The 23,346-nt window shown below is 38.0% G+C and overlaps 1 protein-coding gene across 1 annotated transcript in view; it reads left to right on the forward strand.

The window, feature by feature from the left end:
• The first annotated feature begins 61 nt into the window (after positions 1–61).
• Positions 62–23,346, forward strand: part of ddb1 (damage-specific DNA binding protein 1) — a 45,303-nt gene continuing 22,018 nt past the window's right edge. Inside the window, exons 1-15 of the mRNA XM_003450791.5 lie at positions 62–242; positions 1,389–1,537; positions 1,837–1,953; positions 2,345–2,566; positions 2,768–2,882; positions 3,154–3,251; positions 9,265–9,423; positions 10,534–10,617; positions 11,072–11,188; positions 13,781–13,883; positions 14,609–14,684; positions 14,769–14,877; positions 17,429–17,607; positions 19,649–19,812; positions 22,823–22,930. Of these exons, the coding sequence (XP_003450839.1) occupies positions 182–242; positions 1,389–1,537; positions 1,837–1,953; positions 2,345–2,566; positions 2,768–2,882; positions 3,154–3,251; positions 9,265–9,423; positions 10,534–10,617; positions 11,072–11,188; positions 13,781–13,883; positions 14,609–14,684; positions 14,769–14,877; positions 17,429–17,607; positions 19,649–19,812; positions 22,823–22,930 (1,861 nt within the window). The 5' untranslated portion in view covers positions 62–181. The remainder of the gene's footprint in view (positions 243–1,388; positions 1,538–1,836; positions 1,954–2,344; positions 2,567–2,767; positions 2,883–3,153; positions 3,252–9,264; positions 9,424–10,533; positions 10,618–11,071; positions 11,189–13,780; positions 13,884–14,608; positions 14,685–14,768; positions 14,878–17,428; positions 17,608–19,648; positions 19,813–22,822; positions 22,931–23,346) is intronic.

Here is a 23,346-nt window from a genome sequence, read left to right on the forward strand (position 1 = left end):
TACGCAGTATAAATAAATAAAATCATTGCCTTGCTGGTAGACCTCCGCGTCGCTAGCGGCGCTCAAACTCAAATCTCTACAGAGCTCAGCTTTCTACTTCCGGAAGCTTTATTATCAATGATTTTGTCACTTGAGAGAGATTAAACACTATTCTGGTGTTTGTCTTTTGTTTTTGTCAAAAATGTCGTACAATTACGTTGTAACAGCCCAGAAACCTACGGCGGTTAACGCCTGCATCACAGGTAAATCCGCGCTGTCTTTTGCCGTTGTGCAGTAAGGAAACATTTGCCCCCTGCATGTTAGCTTTGCTCCCGCGCTACAACTAAAGTGCTCCAAACGGGCCTGTAGTAGCCGCTAGCTCATGTTTTGCTATGTCAACGGTTTACTTGTCACATAGGTTCTGCTCATTTGTATGCGTGTCTTAACACACAGGTCTCTTGTCACGTCTGCTTTAATATAAACACGGCATATGTTTTTTTTCTTGCTTCTTCTTTTTGATGTAACGTTAGCTGTGTCCTGCACGTCAGTTGCCGCGGATCAAAATGCGCTTCCTCTGCTCACAGACATTAGCATATCACACAGACTTAGTGCTCCACTTTAAACGAGTTAAGCTAGATTAAGTTTTCGTTCATTTGACTCACAAAAACCGTGATGTATTAAAGCTCATAGAGACGCTTATGCTGCTGTCTTTTTGTATTTCAGGCTAGACCAATAGGAATTCTGTCACATTAAAGTTACAGTTTGACATGCACTCATGAAATGGCTGCGTAGGATGCAGCATCTCTTCATGTTCACTCTCTTTTTTTTTCATGGCGATAGTAGAGACCTGGTGACGAATTGAGATGAGTGCTCACGTGTAATAGTCTAGACGTGAAATCTACTACTTACAAGTTACTTTCATTGTTAAGCAATCTGATAATAGATGGTGCCAAGTGCAATCAGAGTGTAAATATGTTTAAAGAACTTATGAAATTACTACTTTTCATGGTAAGACGTTGATTGTAGCACTAACTCTGATACAGTTACCTTTTTTGGAGTAGATAATGGAATGAACCAGTTTGTCCAAGATATATTTTTTTAGACAATTGTGAACACAAGTAACCATTTGGTATTTTCCTTATTGTGATAAATTAGAACACTTGAGCAAGTTGAATAATTTCCTTGTAAGTTATTTTTAAGCTGCTAATAGACTTAGTAATTTAGCTGAAGACTAAAGAAGTCATTAAAAATCAGCAGCTAAGCTGATATGTAAATGTATTTGAGAAGCACCAGAATATTTATGCCCCAAGTTACTGATATTTGTGGACATTTTTCATCTCTCTGTGTGCCCACTACTCTCACATTAAAACCAGTGTATTGAACATAATGTAAACATTGGTTTTCTGCAGGTCACTTCACCTCTGCTGAAGACCTCAATTTGCTCATAGCTAAAAACACACGTTTGGAGATCTATGTGGTCACAGCAGAGGGCCTGAGGCCCGTCAAAGAAGTGGGCATGTATGGCAGAATCGCTGTTATGGAGCTCTTCAGGCCCAAGGTAAGGGGTTTTGTGTGCAGTCGGTAACACTTTGAATTATTTTTCCTGCTCGACTAGTTAGTGGTCTGGTTATTTAATATATATTTAACTGCACCATAAATGATTTGTGCTGTGCTGTGTTTCTCAATCACCTACAAAGTTGGTTGGAGGTTGGAAATTTTGCCTCTCAAAAAGAGTGAAAGTCTGCACATTACAAATAGGATGTGACACATGCAGACACTGTCTTCTAATTGGGCTCACAGAGGCCGATCAGGTGTATAACATGTAACTCTGGTGCCTTTTTCCTCCTCATTCTTCAGGGTGAGAGCAAAGACCTGCTGTTCATTCTTACATCTAAGTACAACGCCTGCATCCTAGAATACAAACAGACCGGGGAGAGCATTGACATCATCACCCGAGCCCATGGCAATGTCCAGGTGAGACAACAACACTAGTATTGTTATAGACATGAGCCATATTGTAAGGATATTAATCTATTTGTTATGGTGTGTTCATATGAAGGACAGTATGTATTTTGTTCTTCTTGGTTGAATGCAGCAGTTCACTCTTTTTTATCTCCACTACATTCATATTAATAAATCTTAATTTAGACTGTTTTAAATTATCCATTTGCCATTTGAATTGGTAAACACCGTTAGGTAACATTTCAGAATTCTTGTATTCTTTAATGTGGTTTATATCAGTGACATTTTGGACTTCTTAGACTATAAAAGCTGGAAAAATGTAACTAGCTATGTGCTACATAATGTGATGCTTTCTCATACACTTCCAGTGCTAAACAGTTCCTAACCCAATGCTCTTTTGCAGGATCGTATTGGGCGTCCGTCAGAGACGGGTATCATCGGAATTGTAGACCCAGAATGCCGCATGATTGGCCTGCGGCTGTATGACGGCTTGTTTAAGGTGATCCCATTGGACAGGGACAACCGTGAGCTCAAAGCTTTCAACATCAGACTGGAGGAGCTCCAGGTCATCGACGTTCACTTTCTGTATGGCTGCCAGGCTCCAACTGTTTGTTTCATCTACCAGGTACACGAGCAGTACATAATGTGGGAATGTGCCTTTAAAGAAATGGAAAAAAAGAATATGTTGACAAATTCATATATCCGGGACATTTCTATTTAATTTATTTATTCTGTGAGAATGGTTTCAAGCTTATGGTAACTAAGCAATGCACAGTAGCAAAGTGCAATTAGTGACCAGTTTTATTCCCTGTGTTGTGTTTCATAGGACCCTCAGGGACGCCATGTGAAGACCTATGAGGTTTCTCTGAGGGAGAAGGAGTTTAACAAAGGCCCCTGGAAACAGGAAAATGTGGAGGCTGAGGCTTCAATGGTGATCCCAGGTACTTCAATTATTTAACTCAACATATAGCCGTGATAATAACGAAAACTGCTGTGTGAAAACACAAGGATGTGAGCTATGAATTGCTAGTTCGTAAGTATGTAAGTTTAGTTTACAAGTCGTGAATAATTTCAGTTGTTGAACACATTTAACCCACAGCACGACTGATAACTGGTAATGCCGAGGATATTAGCTTATGTGCTGTAAACATCTCCAAAATAGCAGAAATTTCCCAGAATAATCACTCTCTTGCCTGTGTGCTTGTATTTTAGTCCCTGAGCCATTTGGTGGAGCTATAATCATAGGACAAGAGTCTATCACCTACCACAATGGAGACAAATACTTGGCCATTGCACCACCCACTATCAAGGTAATGATAACAGATACCACACTTCTGGTTTAGATATTTTGATCGTTCAGCTGTTCAAAAGAAGTTAGGTAAACATTTAAGTTGCAATTGAGTTAGACCAGGGGTGGGCAATCTCAGTCCACGAGGGCCGGTGTCCTTGCGGGTTTTAGATGTGTCCTCGAACCAACACAGCTGATTTAAATGGCTAAATTAGCTCCTCAACTGAAGTTCTCCAGAGGCCTGATAACGAACTAATCATGTGATTCAGGTGTGTTGACCCAAAGTGAGATCTAAAACCTGCAGGGACACCGGCCCTCGTGGACTGAGATTGCCCACCCCTGAGTTAGACTGTGGCTGTTAGAAGCCTAAGCACTGTAAGTCTCAGCAAATAGACTATTTCTGTACCAGGGGCAGTCAAAATAGAATTAGTAAAGTCACTTGCAGAGCGAGTAGAAGTGCCCTATCATAAGTAAGTATCCTATATCTAATTCAGTGATGCATCAAAATAGCTGTTAGTATTGGGCTGTTGGAAGCAAACTAATTAAATAGAGCTTGTCTGGGAACATGAGCCCTAATCTGAAGCTTCTTTATAAAACAGTGTGAAATCAAGAGTGTAATTGTAAAGCTGTCTTCAGAATCACACTGTGTGACCATGATTGTTTTGTTATATTTTTTAAACCCTAAGGTGTACATGTACTTTATTTTGTTATGACTCTTATCAGTGCTAAGCTTCCAATACCGCAGGGTTTTAGTGTTATCAAGATTAAGTTTTTCTACTGGCATTTAAAAGAGCTCAAGGCCCAAGAACCCCTCAACGGTTTCTCGCTTCTATAATTAGAGGTTGTTCTTTCCTCCCTCGCTGCTCTTTAGAAGAACATTTTCATGAATTACAAAAAGAAAATTTGAAATCTTTCAGATTAGGAATCTTCTAATTACTCTGCTTTTATTATCTTCATTTTAAAACAAATATCTTTGCTAGATCTGTTGACTATCCTAATAATGAACTTATCTGCCCAATTTAAGGATGATTGATTATTGACTTTTCAGGGTTCATTTATGATTCAAACTTTTGATGAATTCCCCCATTTGGAAACAGGAAAGCTTGTTTTGTCTTAAAAGTTTATAGGTAATCACTTGATCATATATCTGCTGTAGATGGTAACAGAATTTGTGATACATCAATATGGAAGATGTACCAGCTATCGAAGTCTTAACATATATTTATCTCATTATAGGTTAGGAATTTCACAGTGGGCTCATGTGTGGGCCCTTTTTGTTTTTGTTTTTCTGTTTGTTTTTGATTAAACCCTAACAAAGGGTCCGGCCAGGAGTAATAGAATAAGGCAAATGTAGTCAATAGTTGACTACATGACAGTGTTTTGTTTTTTTGTTTTTGACAACTTTATTTATGATTTTCCAATGTGACAAAAGTACAGAAAAATATAACTCGAATTGCGATTACAAACACTGCCATTGTGAAACCAGTTGCGCCACGCAGTGGCAAACCAGTTGGATGCAGGAAAATGTATAATCTATGGGCACAAACAAAAAATACTACCATGTGAACAAGGCAAAAAAAACCCCCCACCAAAAAACAAAACAAACAAAAATAAAATAAATAAATACATAAATAAAAGGGGGGGCTGCGTTCAGTTTGATTTTATTTATATAGCGCAAAAGCACAACAACGGTCTCCCCAAGGGACTTCATATTGTAAGGGAAAGACCCTACAACAAAACAGAGAAAACCCCACAAACAATCAGACAACTCCCTGTGAGCAAGCACTTTGTGACAGTGGGAAGGGAAAACTCTCCTTTTAACAGGATAAAACCTCTGGCAGATCCAGGCTTGGGGCAGGCAAACTTTCCTGACTGGTAAGGGATGAAAAGTGTTGCCTCACCTGTAAGTAACTAAACAAATCATATTTGTCATATTTGTCTAAATTTTAGTTTTTGCTGAGATGTTAGAAAGTCCCCAACGAAGTTTGAAGTTTTCATTATATTTTAGCCATCTTAATACCTAAATATTCATCTTTGGTATAAAACGTTACGATTATTAAATCACTCTTAAGTCAAATTTTGGTTTTATTTCTTTTTTGATGTGGCCATAATTTAAACAGGTGGCTTTGGATCTGGGTTAGTATCCTAAGTAAAAACTGAATTGTTCCAAGCTGGATGTGAGATTTGCAGGTTGGAGTCAAAAGTTTGCCATCTGCATTTACACATATTTGGTGTTGTATCCCTTTAACAAAAATTCCTTTAATTTCACTTTTTTCTCTAGAGACTTGAACTACAGGCTCTATGAATAATGCAAATAATGTGGGACTTAAGGGACATCCTCGGTGGTATCCTTGTTTCACAGTGACTATGCATTCACCTGGGCAGTTGGTGACTGGTATAATGATTAAAGATGACCTATAACTCCATGTTTAAATCCAGACCATCTTAACACCAGGTACAAAAACTCCCTAATGTACAGAGTCATGGGCCCTTTGTAGATTAAGACTGCTGGCCAGTGACTTTGAATCACTATTGCTCATGATATCAACAAGTTGCAGTGCTTGCCTCACATTGTCTTGCGTGTTCCTCTTATCAGTAAATCCTGTTTTTGTTTTTTGTTTCCAGAATCTGTCACATCAGGGATATTTTCTGGTCTTTTTGGAATTATTCAAGTAAATATTCTATAATATGTGATTTAGAAATGGGTCTGTATGACCTATCCTCTATTCTCTCTTTCCCCTTCTTTGATCGCTGATATTATGGCCTGTTTCCATAATGATGGGTTGTTTCTACCCTTCTTCTACAACTGAGCATTGCCACTCTGCTTGGAAGTTTGTTTTTTTAAATTTCAAAACATGTTTTTCTTTTTTTTTTGTTTTAACCAATGAGTTTACGGTTTTTACTGGATTTTGTAGTCTGTTAACATCTATTTGTATAATAACACAAAATTTTAAAGGTATAGGATCAAAGTGAAGGAGGGAAAAAAAACAAACTACAGTGGTCCCTCGCTATAACGCGGTTCATCTTTTGCAGTTTGCTGTTTTGCGGATTTTTTTGTGTGCAATTTTGCATGCTTTTTTTTTTTTTCATTTTTTTTAACGGCGTATTGTATTCTGCATCCTGATTGGCCGTAGACCATGGTCAATCAATCTCCTCCGTGCTGTCTCCTGTACAGTACAGAATGCGTTCAGCTTGTCAAATTTACATAAATCTTCGATCGCTAGCAGTGCGACTCTGAAGTGCAGTACTGTATGTTTAAGTTTTCTCCCCAACAAACACAACAATGTTGACGAAATGTTTTGCAACATCTAAGACACGTGCAGTAGCACCCAAAAGGCGATGAAGATGCTAACCATTGCATAAAAAGCTAGACTTCTGGACATGCTAAAGGAAGGTAGAACTTATCGTATTTTTTGAACCATAAGGCGCACCAGATTATAAGGCGCATTAGTAAAACAAAACAGTCAGATAAGTCAAACTTTGCTCAACTAATTCTTCTTGCTTCCTCTACTTCCGTACCATTGATTCATTAATGTTGAATTCTCTCACAGCTGCTCTATTCCCATGTTCTGGACCTGAAAACAGGGTTTGATCTTTGGTTTCATTCTATAATACTGGACTTACTTTTCTACGAAGGTTTCAACTTTGAGAGTGTTTAAACAAGAAAGAAAAGTGTGAAAATGTTCATGCCTGTCTGAGAAAAGTGTATAAAGTGTGTAGTGAGGTGTTTTACAGCCTTAAAACATCTATAATAATTGTAAAAAAATAAAGCTAGCTACTTTGCAGATTTCACCTATCGCGGGTTATTTTTAGAAGGTAACTCCCGCGATAAACGAGGGACCACTGTACTTCCAATTCTCCCTGAGAAAAGGTCCGGTTGTACAGGAGAAATCCTGGAGCTCTCTCTGGATACTTTCTTGGTATTCCTGGCCCTGGTGTGTCATCTCACCCATGATGGCATGAGCCTCATTTCTGGTATTGTCCTCTACCACTCCCCTTTTCCTGAAATTCTCCAATGCCTGTGCTGCATACCAGATTTTCTCGTTTTTAATTGCATTGCTTGGCGCTTATTAGCTGCAGCGCTATCACTAGGATACACTTTACTCTCATATTCATAACTAACCAACATTGTTCAAAGTATGCTGTCCCTTTAGCTTTTTTCCCCTTGATTATTTAGTTGATGTCGGATTATAATAGAAGCAAAAATGGAAAAAGAAGTGGTAACTGTATCAGTACCACCACAGACATTTTAAGAGAGAAATTTTAGTCATATAATCCTTTGGTGAAAATGATAACATCTAGGAGAAAAGGGTTTTTTAGAGCAATATTTTTGACAAAGGCCAGGAAACATTTCAATCAGTTTTTCATGTTATAGAGGAATCAAAGTTCATGTAATTCATTCTTCAAAATAACTGCTCAAATAAGTCCGTGGGTGTGTTTCAGGATGGATTCCATGTTGCAAAATCTGCCTCTAAAAGGACTTTGGAACCATATGAAAATAAAGTTAACATCTCAAATGAAAATGCAACACAATGGTGACTTCAAATACAGATTCCTCCGATGTCTTATCAATAGCTCAAAACATCCTCCAGACCTACTGATCTGTCAGGGTTTTTTTTTTTTTCCTCTCTAATTCAAGCTCTCGTGTCTTCATTACTACAACTGCATGGTAGCATTGTCCAGCATTTCCAGTGTTTGAATAGGAACAGGTAATAGGAAAGTTGTTGTTAAGTGATCATTGATGCCACATTTTTTTTAATTTGTTTTTTTTCACCTAATATGTTATTTGTATTCAGTTCAAACACACTCCTTTCAAAAGTATCAAGAAAACACAGAGGCTTATCCTTTGACGTATAACAGGACTGTTTTGGCAGCTAATTAATAAATTGTCACTCTGGAGCACCAAAGTGAAAAATGAATGTGGAACACCAAAGCTTCTGCCAACACGGAGGTCTGCTGAAAATGTCTCAGCTCATCTAGGGCATTACAGTAGCTGGTGAGAAAGTAGACTGGTTTCACATGTCAGAGCTAACAAGCTAATTACCTGCCATTCAGTCAAGAGGAGTCCACAAGTTTGCAAAGCTGTGAAAATAAAGGTTTTTGACAAAAGTTTTAAGTAATGCTGGCTGGGTGATTGTGAAAATGAGTTTTGTAAAGGTTTGATCAAGTGAGAAATTGACTCGGCATATACAGCAGTGGTTGACAATAATAATATCTTCTTTTGAAGGAAAGTAACAGAAACTCGGTCACACTACGAGAGTTAAATGCCAGCTTTAATCTGGACTATTATTCTATCCATCCATGCACCTTATCCTGCATCTCCTAACATGTTTTGGTGCTGCTCAGTTTTGTTTAGAGTAAGTAGTTTTGAAAAGCTCAATGCTGAAAGCTGAAAGCGAGCCTCAAAGTGAAGGTACTGTAAAATATTTTACAACAGCCTCAGTTGATAGTCCTTTGCTATACCTTTTCAAAGGTTTAGAAAGCATATTTTAAACCGTATGATACATTATGACAGCAAACACTGATAAGACATAAGTGTGGCATTAGATTATTGTGCGAATGGCTGATAAATCAGTCAGCTTCAGATTACTCCTGGGGAATATTAGCATATCAAAAATACATCAGTGACATGATATTTCTCTACAAGCATACAAAATATGTGTTTAGAAATACTGTTGCTATTGCAAAGTTTGTCCAACAGAGAGCACTGACAACTTAGTTTTCCAGCTTCCTTCTCTGCACATATATATTGCTGTGCACCCACATGGAATTTAAAAGATCTTTTATAGTAGACATGAAAAGTTTTTTGCAATGTACCTAAAATGGTGTACACATAATACAGAATTCTTTAATACTCCAAGAAGTGCTTTGGTGGTGGGGCACTGTTACTTCCCTGCACACACAAATATAAATAGTTGACTAATGGTTTATTTGCTTAAGCGTGGACCCTATTAGAGTCAAGCTTTTATAGGTGTTGGCTGACCACTGTTGGTCATATTGTGTTTGATATGTTTGTGTCCTGCTCTCGCTTACAGCAAAGCACCATTGTCTGCCACAACCGAGTGGACCCCAATGGCTCACGGTACCTGCTCGGTGACATGGAGGGACGTCTCTTTATGCTGCTGTTGGAGAAGGAGGAGCTAATGGACGGCACGGTGGCGCTCAAAGATCTGCACGTGGAGCTGCTTGGAGAGGTCTGTCATTTCTCTTTTTCTTTAGGCCGTAGTATAGCTGGCTGTCTTCCATCTGTTTATCCACCTGCCTTTCCTCAGGCATTTCTCTCATCACTTTCTCACTACCTGGCTCAACGACTCTTTCTGTTTCTTTCTGGTTTTCTTACCGCTGCTTTTTGTTCTCACCATCTCTGTGCTGTCTTTTGTTACAATTGACTTTTTAGTGGTTTATGCCCCTGAGCTAATAGATCTGTCTACACTTGCACAGAAGATAAGAAAAAATTATCTCACCTCTTTGTTGCTTGCTTGCCAGGCTGTCACTTATCCCTTTAAAGTTGATTTAGGTAATGATTGTATTTCAATACTGTGCTGGAAGCTAAGGCTCATGTTCAAGGCAGACGACATTTGGTTTGTAGCACCTTTCTTTAATTACTTTCTGAGGAGTTTAGAGATGTAAAAGGCTTTCCTGCTAGTCTTGTAGTTTTACTCTAGTAGTGCTTTTGAGTTGGGAGCTGTTTGCTTTTTAGATTATTATAAAGTCAACTGCTATTAGGACAAGTCTGTTCAATAAACACGTAGGAGCAGCTCTATGTTAAAATGTCAGACAGAACGCTTTATTAATTGCAAGTCAATATGTCTAAAACCATGTACACAGTGACGGGTAAATTTAATAAAAAACATTTTGTTTTTACATTACTTAGATTTACTGAAATTGAATTACGAAACACAATAATTCAATTTTTAAAATCTTTTCTTTTTACACTTTACATTAATAACTTTTGTCTGCCAAAGTTAACTTTCTAGCTGAACAGCCGTGCTTTAAGTGACCTTTCTGATTCTCCTGTTAGAGGATTATACTTGAAAAAAATGTTTTTTTTTTATCATCAGGTAAATTCTTTTTTTATTAATGGTTTAATGTATAAAAGGTCAAAATCTTTAATTTCAGATGGAAAAAATTATCATTATATTTGTGACTTTTAAAAAAAAACAAAACTAAGTTCTGACAATTATTGGTAGAAGAATTAATCAGCAAAGTCATTTTCATATTGATTAAAATGTAACTGATTGTAAATTGCAGCCCCGCTGTGCTGTGATCAAGAGACTGAAATGTTTGTGTCCCTTCACTGACAGACATCTATTGCTGAATGTTTGACCTACTTGGACAACGGTGTTGTGTTTGTGGGCTCTAGATTAGGCGACTCCCAGTTAGTGAAGGTAAGCAGCAACAGTCTTTTTTTAGTTTTTTGTTATTGTTATTTTTGTAATTCGTGGATTGAAACTCACTTTAAACACACTGGGTTTTTTTGTCCTCTGGTTAAAAAAAATAAAAGGTAAACTAAGTTAAAAGAAGTTAAACTTTTAGTAGATGTGTGTAGAAATGTGTGATAAATCCTGCAGTGTTTTTTCATACCTTGTTTTAAACAATGGAAATACTTAATGAACTGATTCAGAAATTCATTTTGAAAATTGATTTTTTTCCCTTGGGACTTCATTATTCTGCTCTATTATTTTTATGTTTGCATTTTGGTTTACTAAATTTAAATATAATAAGTAAGTATAGTAAATAGTGAATTAATAACCTCCAATATCATCGTAAGTTGACATATGTGATTTTCAGAGAAATTGTACAGATTACATCCTTTGTAAAGACAATTTTGTTTATCTGCAGCTCAACGTGGACAGCAATGAGCAAGGCTCATACGTGGCTGTGATGGAGACATTCACCAATCTGGGCCCTATTGTGGATATGTGTGTGGTTGACCTTGAGAGGCAAGGCCAAGGCCAGGTAAAATCCACAAGCTTAATCCTTTATTTCTAGAAAAAACAGAGCTTCAGAGCAAATAAAGGCTACATCACATTTACATATTCAGTAACAAAATCAAATTCATTTTTTGGGTGGGGGGTGTTTGCTAGAGAGTTTATATGTGACATGGTGATTACTGAAACCCCTTCAAGCAGACACTGGATACACTTCCCTTATGTTGAGTCTCCCTCTGAGTTTTCCTCCTTATTATCGTCTTTGTCACAGCCTTCAGGGAGTCTCGGCTTATACCACCAATGCAGTGATTTCGAGGGCCATGTTAACAGTGTTCTTCTCAGCAGAATTGAGCTTGTAATGCCTCAGAGCACAAACTTGCAAAAGCCAGAAAATCTGCGTACAGTGCACTCAGGAGATTCCTGTGAGTTTTGTATGTAATGTGGTTGTTCTTCTTATGTATGGTGTCTTTTTTCACCTAGCCGAGTCTAGATGTTGGTTAGCTGGTCTGCAGTTACACTGGATGTTAAAATGCACCTCTGGTACACAAACCTAAATTGGCTTTCTTATTCCGTTGCACAAAGCCAGATTGCTGTGAATGTAATTTCCTCTAATAATATTTACACCCTTTCAAACTGACAGTGAAGACCCCGTCCCTGTCTGCATGTATCCCAACAATCCATCATCTTCAGCACTTGCGTGTGCTTAGTTCTGTTTACCTTGAGCAGATATCAAACCATTTGTATTCGGGATACAGTGTGATCTAGCTTGTATTGCATGGTAATGTCAGATTTAAAATGGAGCCACAAACCCAGAAAATGTTATCTTATTTCTCAAAATATAATGCTTATGTTAAAATGCAACCAGCTTTTGGCATGTTCTTCAACACATAACTGCAGGTATCTATAACAACAACAACAACAACAACAACAACAACAACAACAACAACAACAAAAAACCAATTTCTAATTTGAACATTTGTCCTTTGTGTTGAATGACTGGGGCACAGGGAGATGCAGTACAGAAGGTTTTGTTGGCAGAGTTTGACACCAGGCCTCAGGGTATTTGATGTGGTTCCAAAGGCAGCGGTCCACTAGAGCACTGAGCCACTCTACTGGGTACAGACCAGCGCAGCATCAGCCACTGCCTGCATTCATCCATTCTCTCTAATTCAAGGGCCAGAAATAAATCCAGTCCCAATTGTTTTAATTTGCCATTAGCTGCAAATCTGGAAAGCATTTGACCCGGTTAATTAATGCAAACACATTGCAACGCAGTTAAGATGGCAGAGGATTGACGCACATGGGGCAGGACAAAATATAACATGACCTCTCTCAGATAAATCATAATAGGGGTTGTGCTCATGGATGTGCAACAGAAGAAAATGCAGTCAGCCCCATGAGAGTGTGGCTGAGTGTGTGAGGGCATTCGAAAACATGCTCAAGGGAGCGAGGTGGGTTGCCAAGATCATCACGACTGTTTCTATTGGGAAGAAACTGTTGGGTGGCAGGTGGTAGAGGCTGAGATTATGCGGGCTCTGGTATTAATCCTGTTAGTGTACCATGACTGGATGCATAAATAACATTCTGGTGCTCTCCAGTCATACTGTACAGGCAGTTATTTACCTTCAGGCTGCTGGATCTCAACAGCGTGATGTTTATAATGGCAGTCTCAGAGAAGCTCTACTGTGAGCCAGTTCACAATTTCTACAAACTACATTTTAGTTGTATTGATGTCTTCTTTACTATCAAAACCATATAAGAAGGATTTCTGCACTTTTATGACTTTTTATGACAAGTACTTAAAGTAGGTCTTTTAGCATTAATGATAATAATGTCTCTGACTGAATTTTAACCAAAATACTAACATTTGTTTGTTTGTTTGTTTTAAACACTCATTTAGTACAAAATCTTTAAGCAATGAAATTGTTATTTTTTCATTTTTGTGTTTCTGCCCATTAAAACCTTATTCACAAAGAAAAAAAGTATTTAACTATTTCAGAGTCTTTTATGTCTTCATTACACTGAATTTGAACCTTTAGCTACCACAGCAGCAGATGGATATCTTTTACTGACTGCTGATTGGCTCATAACATTCAACAAACCCAGTATTAGCCAATACCAACGTAAGGCTGATATATCTGTGCATCCCTAATGTTATCACATTTTACAGTTAGGAAATTAATGGAGAAAATTAATTGCTGATTAACTGAATAATTATAACAACAATGCAGTGAGCAGCTTAATTGCTGGGGTCTTTGAAACATGAAGACATCGCTACAACATAGCCATATTATTTAAATGACTTCATTTGGGAGTAAAATGGTATGACTGACTGCTCATGTTTCTTGTCCCATTAGTCATCTTCTTGAGTTCAGATCTCTGCAGTTTTTGCTCACTCCCTTGTGATTAGTGACTGTAATGGACAGTTTTGTTACAGATGTGAATGATGTGTTAGAATATATAGAAAGTTATAGATTGTGTGAAAGGATTTATTCTTTACAAAAACGTAATAGTTGGTTGGCAGCAGAAATAAGGTGTTATTTAAATGACAAAAAGGGGGAGGAAAGCGACAGCTCCATATCTCAATCTTTGTCTTAATGTCTCTCTTTGGTGCTTTCAGCTGGTGACATGCTCAGGTGCATTTAAAGAGGGCTCTCTTCGGATAATCCGCAATGGCATTGGAATTCATGAGCATGCCAGCATTGACCTGCCGGGAATCAAAGGTTTGTGTGTTTTGTGTGTGTAAGTCTGTGTCTCATCAGCCATCTCCCTCTCGAGCCTTGACTTTATTTGGACCTTAATATTCTACTGACTTCACAGTAGAGCTACTTCACCCCGCACATCTGTTTGCCTCTGCTGGCCAAGATGCCAGCTGTTGCTCATTCAGGTTTGGCACGTGAGCAGGAACAGATGGCTCAGATGTCATAGGTCTTCCCTCTGCACTTTCTGAATAACAGGAAAATTGCCAAGGTTTGATTTGGAGGCATTTGTTTTAATTTAGAAAATCAAAGTGCTCTGCAGTGTCTGCTATGGTAAGCAGACAATTTTAGGAAGCTCGTCAGGTTTTAACGACAGCAGACATCTCTTAATCCCAGAAAATTAGGTTTCTCTCAAAGGACTCTTCTCCGGTGCTTGAATGAGACACACAGGCCAGTTAAGGTCTTCTCACACTTGTTAGGTTATAGCTCTTTATCGACCATCTATGCCCTAAAAGAGTTAGCTGCTGGCTCTTGCCCCTGGCCTCTTTTATGAGAGGCAATTATTTACTTAGGCAATCGATGGCTCCTCCAGAGTGATTTGCAACCTGCACATCCTCCAACATGTTAACATTTGACAAATGGAATAGTTTAACATTGGGCACTGTCTTGATATTGCATTTCTTTTATTTCTTTGCAAATTGGTGCTGAAAGTAACTTTCTCAGTCTAACACTCTCAAATTCCCTTCAAGGTCTGTGGCCTCTCCGCTCTGAGGCAGGCAGAGAGACAGATGACATGCTGGTGCTGTCTTTTGTGGGTCAGACACGGTGAGCGTTTGTGCAGAATGCCAGATAAGGACAGGGTCAATTTTGAAAATGCGTATCTTATCTCAAGAGTATGTTTTCCCCCAGAGTGTTGATGCTGAGTGGAGAGGAAGTTGAGGAGACTGAGCTTCCAGGCTTTGTTGACAACCAGCAGACATTTTACTGTGGAAATGTGGCGCACCAACAACTTATTCAGGTTTGTATGCACACATGCACATGTCTGTTATATGTAAAGTACAGGGTCTGTTCATGCTTTGGAAAGTACGAATACCCTTTCGTTTCACAAATTCTAAATTAATTATTCAGCTGTGGCCTTGTGCCATTTAATAACATATCCTTTGGCGGAGCTGAATCATGCATGATTAAAAGGGCCAGTTCTGAATGTGAAGAGTTCAAAAAGACTTCATGTATTTTATGCTTAATATAAATATTTTACTTCATTTAATCTCAAGTTTCATCCTCCCTTTTGGAAATGTGGATGAATCCTGCTGGGAATTCTGCCAAATGTTACACCCTCAACCATTAATCTTTAGGTTATGAAAACTCTGCTCATATTTCAGTGCTGGGGTTTTTTACTAACTCGTACACTTCATGTGTTTATATTGAATACATTTTGATGTTATTATCTGTGTATCTGAGTGTTGCTATGCCACTCATTTTTTTGGCCCTTAAGTTGAGTTTTCCTTAAGTTTGCATTAAAGCCACCAGTGGTAGAGGGGTTGTCCCGAAAGGACACTACAGCATAGTATTAGATGGCACTGGTGACATGAGAGCTACTGCACTGAGAACACTAAAGACTGTGTTAATTTTTAGTGGTAGTGTCCAAATTTGAAAGTTTGTAAAATTCACATTAAATATTGCTGTAATAGGAAATTGTCAACATAGGATTATTTTTAGGCAAGCAGTGTACCTAATTACTATGTGTGCCATGAACATGCTCATAGCACTAAACTCAGAATGAATGGCTGACTTGGTACCTATTTGCAGCTTTTAGCCTTATTTTAGCTCATTAGTTTTGGTTCAACATCCTGCACATAGGCCATGTGCTTTGCTGCTCTAATTAATGTCACAATAAAAGCTCTAGGCAGCTGATTCCAGTAAACAAGCTCAGACAAGCCAACTATGCACTACCATACTTACACGAAACTGCAAAAAATCTGATAAAGGAACTGGTAAACAATGCTGATATTTCTCTCAGAAGCAGTAAAACACATAAACACCTACTGTGGCATTTAAAAGAACAAGTGGCCACAAACACAGTTTCAGAGGGATGCTTATGTTGTCTATTTGCCATTGCAAACACCGGTATGATTAACCATCACATCATAGGTAGTTTCCAAAGGCATGCACTACAAAGCAAGACTGGGTTAGCGAGCTTTGTCAATCTTAAAGTCAGATTTTCTGTGTTACAAAAGTGGCTCCCTTTGTATGTGGATGAACCACCGTTGTAACTTATGCCTAATTCATAATTTGGTTGGATAGCTTTGTCTCACACTTTTGTAGATTATTTGCGGCATGTTTTAAGATCAGTAAAGATTCTCTTCATTTTATTTGTGCAAGTTGTTGAGCTGAACATTACTAACATCACATGAAGCTCAAGCGTGAAGTTACAACAGTGCAAACTTTGCATTATTCTCTCACTGGAATCTCCTTTTAGTTCATTAGGTGATTAAAAAAAAAAAAGTCTAAATGTTGTTATACTTGATGCTAATCTACTGCAATTCCAAAAGTTCCACTTGGAAGTGCAGATACTATAACACAGAATACACAGCTCTCTAATGTGCAACCATCACATTAGTAATAAACAGCAGCACTGAGCACACTTGGCATAAAATGAGCATAAAATAATTAACTTATATACTGTTCCGTGCACTAAATCCCAACATTATTTTCTGCAGCATTAATTTGCCGTCGTATTTACAATAGTGTATTTACAACATTTTACTGCCGTGCATGATTTTTGTTTTTTTGGGTTTTTTCTTCTTCTCTTTTTCTCATCAAACAGTATTTGTGCTGCAGCACAAGGTTTTGCATTGTCTAAACGGTGCACTACCTTCAGTTCTTAATGTTTACACCTGCTGCAGTCTGTAATTAGGGCTTCTTCAGCTCCTTTGTCCTGTCTTGCTTTTTCACTGCTGTATAGTAGCACTCCCCTTTTACAGTACACCATTATATTATAAACATTGCATTTGTCTTGCTACCTAACCTCAGGGTCTTTTGTGGGACGTGAAATACAAATGCAATGAAATGAACCGTTACAACAATAGTAATATCATTACTACATGTTACAATGACATTTGGTTTTGTTGTTTCAGAAAAGTGATTTCTGGGAGCAAACAAATGGCAGCCATTCATCCTTCATGTTTCTTTTAATCATACTATATTTCTTGACATTTGTATTGTAATTAAACTGCTTTATTTTCTACAAAATGATTTTCTTTAATTTTCTAATAAGCATGTTACTGAAGCCTTTGCTTTGTCTTCATTTGTTATTTATCTCGTTTTATCTTTAAGTCTAGCGTCGGCTCCATAAGTATGAATGGAAGTGTTTTAAAGCTGTGTCTTAGCATCTGATATGTGCACAATGCTAAATCAGTTGAATTCATTAGATGCGAAATTTTATGTAAAAAATTAGAAGAAAGATGGTTTTTCATAGATTAAAAATGTGCACCGAATATCTTAATTTAAGCCATAAGATCTTCTTTAAAATATTTTCTAGCACCAAATAACAAATAATGTTTCTCCAGATCACATCAGGCTCTGTGCGCCTGGTGCTTCAGGACAGCAAGACGTTGGTGAGTGAATGGAAGGAGCCACAGGGCAGGAACATCAGCGTGGCTGCGTGCAACCACACCCAAGTGGTGCTTGCTGTGGGGCGAGCCCTCTACTATCTGCAGATCCTAGCTGGAGAGCTCAAACAGATCAGGTAGGACATAAATGGGGACTTATTAACATTTTTTATTCACTTTTAAAACTCACTTCCAGTCTTTCCACAAAGCCAACTGGCTGCTCACTTAGCTGCATAATTATCATGGAAAGCCTTAGTGAGCAAATATGAGCAGCTTGCGAGTTCACAAGCATGTCCAATGTCCAATCTCATCATTTTCACTGGGACCTCGATACAGATTCACTTGAGCAATAAAGCTATATACTGCAGTTAATGCTATTCAGTTATCTTAGTAGCTGAGTGCAGAGACTTAAATCTTGTCCTATTAATAAAAAGTGAACTCTTAATTCAGGATGTTGGGCTCAAATGTTTCGTAAAGAAATTTCTATATAACTATTAGACTATTTTCAGGTAATTTGAATATTCAATATGATACATTTGACTGCATATGCAATACCCAACAGAACAGAGGTATGGAAGCTTATTAACAAAGGTTAATTAACTCTATCCCCAGTAGTTCATTAGTCTCACAGTTATGTTTTTTGTTTTGTTTTTTAATTTAATATACGTTGCAGGAGGATAGTCGAGTTACTTTCTATTGTTTTTCTTTCATGTTGCTGCTCTGGTTTCCTGTTATGACTGTCTTTTGGCCCTTTTGCAGTAATGTATGTACTATTTCACAGTAGTTTAGAAGAGAAGGATGCACAGTTGTTAAGCTTGCCACCAGGGCTGCTTGAGGAACACTGTGTTTGTTTGCAGTGGGTGTTGGTAAATGATGAAACGGAGACAGAGGGAAGAGTCTTAAACAGAGGCTTTGAAATAATGTTTGGGCTGCATCAATAAGCAGCTGGTTTGCTGTGTGCGTCACAAAATTCTATGTAAACCAGAAAGTCACTGTTGGCTTAAAGGTGTGTACAGGACTCTAATGCTCTTCTCTAATATAATTAAAGTGCGAGTACTCACCTTGGACAGTGATTATCCATTATATTTGCATTGTTGAGTAGACTTGTTCCATTACAATGCAGTTCATTGGCCATTTTAATTAAAAAGTGAAAAGGTTCTTTTCTTGTCATTTTATTCAAAGCTTTCTTTGTAGTAAGGACAAATTTGGATGTTTGACCTTCGTTGTACAGATTGATGTGTGATACTAAAAGGCTGTTTTTTAAAATCATTTTAATGACAGTGAATTACAGATTTTATACCAGGGCATTTAACTCGATGCCCTTTATAATTCAAACCTTAGAATATTTTTCATCTTCAAAATTGTTGGTATGTTTAGATCTGCTTATCAAGTTTAACATTAGACATTTTAAAACGATTTAAAGAAAAGGCCTCTTGTGGCATGTGTAATTTTATATTTCCACATTGATGCTCTATGTCCTGATGTTGTGCTTTTACTCAGCAAGCATATACACCCACACTAATGGGGTTTGTCATTAAAGATATATATTTTTAGCACAGCATAAACAAGGAAGGTAAACTGTATGACTGACACTCATCTTTGAGAAGGAAGTTTTGTTGTTGGAGTTCACCCCATGTCTGTAAAGTTGGGTATTCCAACTTTCTCCTCCAGTCCAAAGGCATGCATGTTAGGTTAATTTGTGATTCTAGATTGGCCATAGGTGTGAATGTGAGTGTGAATGGTTGTCTCTCTCGCTCTCTCTCTGTGTTAGCCCTGTGATTGACTAGTGTGATTGACCTGCGATTGACCTGGTCAAAATGTACACTGCCTCTTCCTCTACAACACCAACTATTACTCTGAATTGAATAAGGGGAAGAAGGTGGATGCGTGGAGCCTTGGTTGGTTGTTTGGTTGTCTGGCAATTTTAGCTGGTGTTAAACGGACTCATACTTATCAGTGTAACATTTCTCAGTTTGTATCTCACATTGAGGAAAAATTGATTAGAACTTCTTCTCCGTGTCAGTAACACATTTATCCCATTAGCTATTTTAGTCAGGTGTTTGCGTGTGTGTGTCTGTCTGTGCACGTCTGTGTGCATGCCAAACTTGGTCACACTTCTTTTCACAATTTGCAGGGCAGCTTGCTACTGTTTTCTCAAATCCTCCTCACCTTTCTCAGTACCACAGAAATGGAGCATGAGGTTGCCTGCTTGGACATCACACCTCTTGGGGAGGGCGGCGGTGAGTCACCGCTCTGTGCTGTGGGACTCTGGACCGACATCTCAGCCCGTGTGCTCAAACTACCCTGTTTCACAGCCCTGCACAAGGAAATGCTCGGTGGAGGTGAGAGAAATGAGAAGCAGATTACCCAGACAGGAGCAGTGGAAAGCTGTTAGTGGCTTGTGGAGAGAGATGTCAATGGAAATAATGTCATTCAAGTATATTTGTGTTGCACAGTAGTGCATACATGGTCCGCACAATTGTACAAAAGCAGCAATTCCTGAACCGTTCTCAGAAAGTATGAATAACATGAACTTTGAGGTCTCAATATCACTGTGACCACAGTAATTTACTAACATGAGTGGTGTAAAATTATTAAGCAAAAGCCTAATCCCAATAAAATTTGATAGCAAAAATAATGTTAAGAATACTGAAACAGGAACAAACTTCATTTGAGGAAGCTGTTTTTACAGAAATTCTCAAACATACCTGCCACAGAAAAGGCAAAAAATTTAAAATACTTTGGTTCACATTGATCTGCTGAACTGGTTCCATTTTTTTATGTGCATGGTTTATTTGAAGAGATGTGGATCTCTATTAAAAAAAAACCCCAAATCTTACATTTCTTAAATTTAGGTCTGTGATGGTTGGGGGAAAAAAGTCAAATCCAACAAACAGTTGAGTTAGATACTAAGCTTAGCATGGGAGAAAATGATAGCCTGGCTTTGTCAAATGGTCAAAAATATGCCTACTAGCACCTTTTAAAAGTTCAGGAATTAACTTTTTATATGAAGTTTTTTTTATATGAGAGCAGTAACTCTTCTGTTGTTGCCTTCAACTGCTCCCAGCTAAGAAATACTCCTACAGAAACCGACCCCTGAAACAGCCAGTTGTTGGTTTTTGTGCTCAAAAATAAGCAGGCTGAAACATGTTGATTTGTGACCGGACAGAACTGGACAAAACAGAAAAATAGTGAAACTATTGCTTTAAGAATTTTAATAAATCACTCCAAGGCATGGGTCCATAATAGTGCAGTAATGGCTTCAGTGAAATGGATTGTATCTCCAGTTTCCAGTTTAATAGATGTAAATGGCATCTCACATGAAGCAGCTCATTTTAGCAAGTACTTGATGAATGCTTAAGCATTAAATATGCTGCTAATCTAAATGCATTTAGTGCACCACTTATACACTTGAGAAGAATTTAAACTTGGAATGTTTAAAGTATGCAAGACAGGACTTGAATACTTTTTGGGTTGAACTTATGAAAAAGTCAGCAGTTACTGGGGGAAAAAAAATTCATAACACGGTGAACTGACACTGGCAGGCCTCTTTACTTTCCACAAAGAACAACTCCAGTCTTTCCCACAGTGTCACACTTTATTTTCCAACTGTGTTTGATTGACAGATGCTCGGTGAACAAACTTTTTGCCTGCTGCCGTACAAACTACAGTCTGACTGCAGAGTTTAAACTCATAGCTAATATACAATACTGTGCACAAGTCTTTAGCCACCCCTCATTCTTAGTTTTCTTTAAAGATCCAGTGTTGTGTCGAGATGTAACAGACAATTTATGACAGAATTAGATTCATATTGTATCTTTAGCCACTTTGTTACTAGCATCCTGTTGCAAAAACTCTGAATTTGTTCCCGTTTCGTTTTTTCTTTTTTTAGTTGAATCTATGAAAAATGCTAACGATAGCAGAGTTAGATAATGAGATTCTAAAGAACTATTAACTGAAAACTTTGCTTATCTCAGCATGGTTTGCAGCGTGTCCTCATGAAATTCTGGAAATGTAGTCAAGAAGTTGTTCCAGGCCTAAAATCTACATTCAGTTGATCCATCTGCTGTTCACTGCAGCTTCATCAGGAATGGTCTCAGGGCCGGTGTGAAGAAACTATTCTTATGGAAGGCAAACAAAGAGAAAATGCTGACAAGAACACAAGAATTGAAACTCTGTGACAAAGGTCTTATGTAGTGATGAATGCCAATTTGAAATGTTGGTTCAAATCGTTTTCATTAATATGAGCAGGTCAGAAGAGAGGTGCAACAGTATCTGCAGCAATGGTTAGGCGCTACCTTTCAGCCAGTGATGTTGGAGATTTTATTAATATTAATGGAACTGATGTTACTGTAAAATTGTGATCTATCATGCTTTATTGTATGTGTACAATGACAATAAAGGGCCATTCTGATGAGTAAAAGTATGTCTAAAAAGAAAAACACACAGTGGAACAGTATGAGTCATGGATTGGCCTCCCTAGAGCCCAGACCACAACTTCACTGAAGCAGTGTGGAATCATCTTGACAGAAAACAGAACAAAAGGAAGCCAATATCTAAAGGAGAGCTTTGAATGTCCTTCAAGAAGCCTGGAGAACTATTCCTGAAGACTACTTGAAGGAATGAGTAGAAAGCTTGTGCAAGAGAGAGTACAGGTTATGTTGAAGAATAGAGGTGGTTACGCCACTATTTTTGCCTTAATACTGTCTTTCCATGTATGTTTGGACATGTTTCAATAAATCATTGCACATATTTTCCTAGCATCCCATAAAGAAATAAGGGGTGGCTTGAGACTTCTGCACAGTACTGTACTACTCAACATGTTGACATTTTTCATTTTTCAGTGGAAGCAGAATTTCAATATTTCGTCCCACTCCTGCCCTTAAGCTATGTTAGCTTTGTTACATTGATTGTGTTTTAGACCTTCTATGTATGTCCTTCAGAGTACATCTTTATATTTGAACTTTAATAATTTGGCCTGCTCAGCTAAAAATAATTGATGTACATTTTCATGGAAATGTGCCCCCCTTTTCATTTTTTTACACTTCTATCTGAACAGTGGTGCTTTTTGGTGAGTCAGCCAATAAGCACTTAATCAGAGCCAAAGTTGTTTTGATGTAACTGGCCTGGAGTCAAAGAAACCAGTGTTTGGGAAACTGAACAAAACTGAACTCTTTATATTTATCCTGAAGCATTCAAATGTTGTTTCTTTTAAAGTTACCACAGAGTCTGAATAATAACCTGATTGATTTTTCTGACAGAGGTATTTTTACAGACATTTATCACTTTAGTATAGAACCAGTGACTCCAGAGTACAGCAAAAATAAATCACTTGTTTGTGTGTGTCCTCAGAAATCATTCCTCGCTCCATCCTAATGACCACCTTTGAAGGTAGCTACTACCTGCTGTGTGCCCTGGGAGATGGAGCACTCTTCTACTTTGGTCTGGATCTGCAGACTGGTAGGTCCTTCTCACTGTTACCGCTACAATCTTTAGATGAGAGCTTCTCAGAATTCTCCAGACTGATAAGGACCTTCAGGCTGGGCCACAGGCAGCTGTCTGTGAGCATTTTCATTTTTAGTTTATCATTTCTTGTCGACTTGCGTAACTGCCAGCACTATATTTGGATGTGTTGGTTCAGAAACTCTACTGCCTGAAGAAAGCTATGTTATAAGTTTGATTGAAAGGCTGTCATTGAACTGTTAAAGATTTTCAATGCTGTAAAGGCAGAAAAAAGCAGCAGTTTCACAGACAGGACCAAGGCAGCCTACATCAAGGCCAAGTGTGGCCAGAAGAATAGAAATATTGAAGGATCTCTGACATGAGATGGATATATTTAAATGTATTATTATATAAATTATATAGTTTGAGTTTGA

Source organism: Oreochromis niloticus, linkage group LG1, assembly GCF_001858045.2.
Source record: "Oreochromis niloticus isolate F11D_XX linkage group LG1, O_niloticus_UMD_NMBU, whole genome shotgun sequence".
NCBI lineage: Eukaryota > Metazoa > Chordata > Actinopteri > Cichliformes > Cichlidae > Oreochromis > Oreochromis niloticus.